The 6,000-nt window shown below is 50.0% G+C and overlaps 1 protein-coding gene across 4 annotated transcripts in view; it reads right to left on the reverse strand.

The window, feature by feature from the left end:
• The window catches only part of FAM107B (family with sequence similarity 107 member B), a 60,294-nt gene extending 55,485 nt beyond the window's left edge, over positions 1 to 4,809 (reverse strand). The window contains exon 1 of one of the 4 annotated variants that reach the window (XM_083809577.1): positions 4,640 to 4,809. Coding sequence is in view for 1 of the 4 variants with exons in the window: in XM_083809579.1 (XP_083665705.1) it covers positions 4,064 to 4,094 (31 nt within the window). In the remaining 3 variants the exon portion in view is untranslated. Of the gene's footprint in view, positions 1 to 4,063; positions 4,587 to 4,639 lie in introns of those variants that run through there. The other 3 variants (XM_083809580.1, XM_083809581.1, XM_083809579.1) reach the window with 3 other exon arrangements.
• Positions 4,810 to 6,000: the final 1,191 nt, after the last annotated feature.

Raw genomic sequence — 6,000 nt, forward strand, 5'->3', positions numbered from 1 at the left:
AGTTTGTTCCGCTGTTCCTAACTTACTGCATCGCTCTTTGAAGGGCGTGTATCTGCACCAAAGGCAATCTTCTGGTTCCGTGCTGCCAGAGAGATTTTAAAAACGCAAGCAAATCCAGGAGGTTTGTTTGTAGGATAAATAACCTTTGCTTTATTTAGCCCTATCGCATCTGTACTCCCAGCTCTCACCATGAAGCTAGCAGCCCTGTCCCATCCAAGCAGGCTGATGACCTGCTAAAGGCTCAATTTTGGCTCAGCTGGAGTAGATCTATACCGGAATGCAAACTGCACCAAGCCCTGCTTTAGACCCAGGTTAAAAGAGTAATTACTGAGCTGAAACGTGATTTAACAATATTAGGGAGACTTGGAAAGGCTGCTCTCTCGCCTGGGATTTTCCTGGCCTTCACTGCACAAAACATTCCGGTGTTGGCCCAAACACGGAAAGTAGACCCAAAACATGTTTTGAAATTAAACTGAAGGCCACAAGGGACTTTGCAGCTGGCACAGTCACCAAACAGCACCGCGACCAAGCGCCAGTTCAAACTTCAGCGCTCCCCCCCAGCGCCAGCATGCACAGAGGCAGCAGGCACCCTCCTGTGGTTTCTGGTCCCGCGGGAGGAGGAGGAGATGGCTCCGTTTGACCACGGCCTTCATTTCTCACAGATTGTTCCTTGTTTGTAGCACTTCTGCCACAGGAGGACCGTGCTGCTCCCCGCTGCCATGCGTGGCCCTTCACACTGAGTCCCTGAAGCGAAGAGCGGGAGGGTGAGCAGAGCAGCACGCGGGGAAGAGCGGCCACCCCTTGAGGAAGATCCTCCCAGAGCCTCCTCTCTCGGGCTGGGGATCCGCACTCGCACATTATCTGCCCCCCAAAGGGCTCACGGAGGGGCACCACGGTCCCATCAGCACCCTCCCGGCTCTGCAGAGCCTGTGCTTCCCTTCTGCCAGCACTCGCTCACCGGCAGCTGAAGGGCCTCCCCAGAGGTCCAGCCACAGACGTATCTGTGAAAGCAGCACCCACTAGGTGGAGGCAGGTGTAGAAAGGGGAAGAAAAAATGTTATTATCCTTCTCCCTCCCCTGTGTGTGCTGAACGTCTTAGGTTAAGGACACACAACTACAAAAACCTCCCGTTTTCCATCGCCTAACAAAGGCCAGCAGGCGCGTTGATGCTTGAAGAAGCAGCCGAGCACTAACCGCGCCTCAGCCAGGTTACCGGGCTGCTTTTCATAACCCTCTGCTCAGCCACTTTGGACCGTGCCTCTTCTCTTCGCTCCACGTGCTCTGTGCAGGCGGAAGGAAGCTCTTTCGTTCCAGCACCAGCCAGCAGTTCAAAAGACCCGAGTTCAAGCTCTTGCACCACCGCACATTTCCTGTGCAATCACAGAAAAGCCAGTTACTTTTTTGGCGCTTTTATTCTCCATCTGCAAAGGGAAGGAGTCTTCCCCGCAGTGCAAAGACACAACACCTTTCCGTTTCAGCATGGCTTTGAGAGGATTAATTCAACCAGAGAATGCACTCACAGAGATAAGTCTGACAAGAGCATTAAAGATGTGGAAAAAGGAAGATAAATTACCTGGGCAGGACTTCATTTCTCGCTTTCTTAGCAAATTTGCACCTCTGTGTTCAGGTTGTTGTGTGACCTTTCCACAGCCTAACCTTCATGTTGGCTTGTGTTAGAATTAAACATCAAAACCTCGACTTACACACTCTTTGGGTAAGTTTAAATAAAAATAATTAAATAAGTAAATAAATAAATAAATAAATAAAAAAGTTAAAAGAGTTTCAGGCTCTTCGCAACATATTAAGCTTCAAACTATACTTCAGAACTTGCCAGGTCTGGCCAAACCCGAATAAACTTTTGACTAGTCACTGAGCTGAAGAAGCATTAAGCATAATGTTTGTGTGGTTTTTTTTCCCTCCAAAGTTAAGACTGTGTGTGGAACTTGTTCTTTTGCTGCTTGCTTTTTCCAAAAACATCAGAGCAGTATCAGCTGGGAATTGTGTCTGACATGCTCTTTTTGGGTACTTCGGAGATGCAAACAGACGGATCCAAAGTTGTACCGTGCAAAAACGCCAGATATAAAAATGGTCCATCAAAGATTCTGGAAAGCTGAGCATGGACTCGCTCTCTTTAAAGCTACCACAGTGCCAGAACAGCCTCACCGTTGGCCAAATGTATTTAATATTGTCAACTGCATACAAAGGTAACAATTCTGTTCAATAAAATCTTTTTTTAAAACTGTAATGAAGCCAAAGTTCTGTTAAGGCCAATTATTGGTTAAACATTTCCACTCTTCTTCCCACAGCTAATAAGCAAGAATGCTTGCTTATATCTTTACCAATTTTCTTCTGCTCCCACTTTAGATGATCTTTCTTTCTTTAATGCTGTTACACGACTGGTGTTTTGACGTTACTCAAAAACAGGTCTGCTTCTCAACACCACAAGCAAGGCACTATGTAAAAAGTTCAGTGAATTCCCCCCCACACCACCCCCTGATCTGCTCTCTCAGCCCATCTCAAGCCTGGCTGTTACACTAACACGACTCTCTCAAATAATCTGCTACTTCAGCAAGTGCACTGACCATAACCACGCACAAATCAGCTTGCAAAGAAGAGGCCTGTGCATGTGTGAGAAGCGAAAGGTCTCCAAACTGCAGCTGCCGTGCAGTTCTTCACTGACCTAGCTGTGCGGTGTTATTATAGGACAGTTCAACGCTGCTAATCCCCAAACCTTTAAGTGCTCAACTTGAGCCACAGAAACTTCTCACTTTTGAAGAGAAGTCCTGAAAGATCTCAAGACTGAAAAGAGAAGGAAGATCACAAACTGATATGGAGCAAAAAGGAGAAAGCAAGTTGGAGTGTGTTTAGAAGATCCGATCAGAAGACTGTCTCACTTCTACCCCTTACCTTCAGGAAGCATGATCATAACATTTTAATTAACAATACTTCAGTGCTGGATATAAAGTAGCAACATTACTCTCGGGCATTTTAGACCTTTAAAACACAAATGACACTTCACCTGCCAAAACCATCCCTGGCAAAACTCCACTGACATCAGTGGAACTACACCGACCATGAAATTGGCCCACAGTTGCTTTAAGACAATAATGGCTTTGTTTTAGGAGAAATAGGGTATCTGTGGTTGTTTTTAATAAAGCCTAGCAAACAATTGCTTATTGTTACTAAGCAAATATCACTGACAATAAGCAAGCAGCTATCATATTTGCAGTACACATTGTCTGTCCATTTATTGCTTAGGAAAACAACCGTCAATACAGGAAGAAGATTCTCAGTGTCCTGTTCAAATCACGAGGAGATTAAGGACTGACTGCTTCTCCAATTGCCCACAAGATCCACAAGTAATTATTTCCATTTTAACAATGTTCTTCCACGCTCCTAATTCACTGCCAAGTCAACGAAAGTTAAACATCCCAGTTGGAGCGGCAGGATTTAGCGCACATACCCACGTACCACAGTGCTGCCAGGGAGTTACTCGACAATACCCCCACCGCAATCCACATACAGCAACCACATTACGCTCATTCAAACGAGCTTTTTTTTCCTCATTTTGTTGCATTTTTGTCTGACTGTGCAGATTCTCAATGAAAAGCAAAAGTTCACGTGTTCCTGGCTCCTTCTCAAGCGTGCCCTGAACTTGCGGAACCGGACTCTGCTCCGACACCAAGGCACTGCCATACGCCAGTACTCCTTAAACTATTACAGAAAATTAAACAGAAGGAGGAAACACGTACGTAAGTCACACAGACCTTCTATGTTGCATGCCTTGCCTGTGTGGACGCTCAAATTCTCCGAAAACACTTATCTGTGCAGTCAAGCTAACCAGTCGTGAAGCCTTTCAATCCAACATGTAGGGAAATGGAGACATTGGGACCGTCCAGGCAGTCCAGGGAAACTTTTGACAGAGCCGCAGTTAGAGAGGTGGAAGCACAGAGGGAGTTAGCCAGCCTCTGAGGCTTGCAGTTTTACTAAAAAGTGGGTATTTGTAGGGAGACGACCACTCTGCACAGCCGAAGTTCAGCTGCGGCCGCTGCTCTGAGCTCACCTTTATCGGGGCAGGAGATAAAAGAAGTCATCCCGCCATCGCAAAGCGATGTGATTGTTTTTCCATCTCTTCACATCCAGCACCGCACACGGACACTCGGCCACCAAAACCAACCCAGGGGAGAATAAAAGTTACTCCGCGGAGCAAAACCCCTCCGCCAGCCCCAAAAGCGAGAGGAAAACCACCCAACACGGGCAAAAGCCACGCTCCAGAGCAGCCCGGACAGCGGGGCACCCTCAAATTTCACCCCCTCAAGTCTCCCATCCTAAAACGAGAGAAGCCGGGCAGAAGGAGATGTCCCCCCCGGGTCCCCTCAGCCCCCTCAGGCACCCGGGGAGCTTCGGGGTGTGCCCTGAGGGGATCTGGGGTGCTCCCTGAGGGGAAGCTGGGTGCACCCTGAGGGGATCCGGGGTGCTCCCTGAGGAGAAACGGGGTGCACCCTGAGGGAAATCGGAGTGCACCCTGCGGGGGGGATCTCCCCCGATCCCCGCCTTCACCCCGCCGCCCGGGCTGTCCCGCCCCGCCATCGCAGCGCCTTTGTGTGCGGGAGATCCCCGGCCACGAAAAAAAACCTACCTCGGCGGGGGCTGCTCTCCCGGAGCTGCCGGGGAGAGGCACCGGCAGGAGGAGAGAGGGACACCCGGAGGGAAGGAGGAGGGACACAGAGCCGGAGGGAAGGCGGCAGCTGCCCGCTCGGAGCCGGCCCGGCCTCGCCTGAGGGGAGCGGCGGGGCCGGGGGCGGGCCGGGGGCGGACCCGGCGCTGAGTCAGCGCCCAGGCGGCTCCTCCGGCCCCGAGCACGGAGCCGCCTTTGTTGTCGGGCTCCCTCGGGGCGAGGGGGAGACGAGGGGGAAAGCCTGAAAGAGTGAGGGGATAAAAGGGGGTGGCCCCCCGCCCCGGCATGAGGCTGCCCCTGGCCCCCCGCGCTGAGGGGGGAGAGGGGCCGGGCCCGCCATGGGCAGCAGCCGTGGTGGTTTTAGGGCACGTGCCAAGGTGGTGAGGTCCCTCAGTGGTCTCCTTCACCTGCAAGAGTGACTCTTCTTCCCTCAGGAGCCTCCAACTGCTTTTTTTAAGTTCCCTGTCTTCATTTCTTCTCCCTCTTCCTTGTCCCAAACCCCTAAAACTCAACCTTGTCCCCTGTGGATATTCCCACTAAATATGAATTAAGGTCCCCACTCCGTGTATGGACCCGTGCAAGCACAATTCACTGGCAGAAGAAAGGCCGAGCAATCACAGCAGTTAGTCTGAAATGGTGAGACGTGCCTCGAAATCTGTTTCATAGCAAGTAATAAACGATACAGGCATGACAGAATCTGGAACGTAACATAGCATGCGGAGACTTTGGGTATGAACCAAAAAATGACCCTTGGGGATGAAATGTATGTTTATATATTGATGTACATACTTGGATTAAATCAATTTCTTTTGTATATTTATCACCAGGATTATTCTGAGTTTCTTCGGAGCAGATGACTCGCATCACGGCGAAGTGACAGAAGCATCTTGGATCGTCCCAGGGATGGAAAGCTTCTGGGCCCAACAGACTAGAGCTTGAGGAGCCAAGTAATGCTGAGCATTCAGCATAGTTTGGGCTCTGGAGAGTCCTCCAAAAGCCCCAGCCCCAAGAAGTCTCTGTAGGAAGGATATTGCGTGCTCAGCAGGTGGTGCTATTTCCACTGACTCTGTCCTAATAGTCCACTGCCCCAGCTTGTCCTGGGGAGTTAGTGGGTATGGAGAAATTTGTTTTCTGTGGGGGAAAGCTGGAATCCTGAGTGCTGGTATGTATTAAAAGTCTGCTCAGGTCTTTGTGTGTGGCTGTTCTTTCACTAGGAAAAAAAGGCAGCCGCAAAGTGCCTGTGTGAAACGTAGCAAATGGATGAAAACCAGAGTGTGGGTGGCCACTATCAGTTCTGGTTCAATCTAAGTCTGTTGCCAAGT

Source organism: Anser anser (genome assembly GCF_964211835.1).
Source record: "Anser anser genome assembly, chromosome: 1".
Taxonomy (NCBI): Eukaryota; Metazoa; Chordata; class Aves; order Anseriformes; family Anatidae; genus Anser; species Anser anser.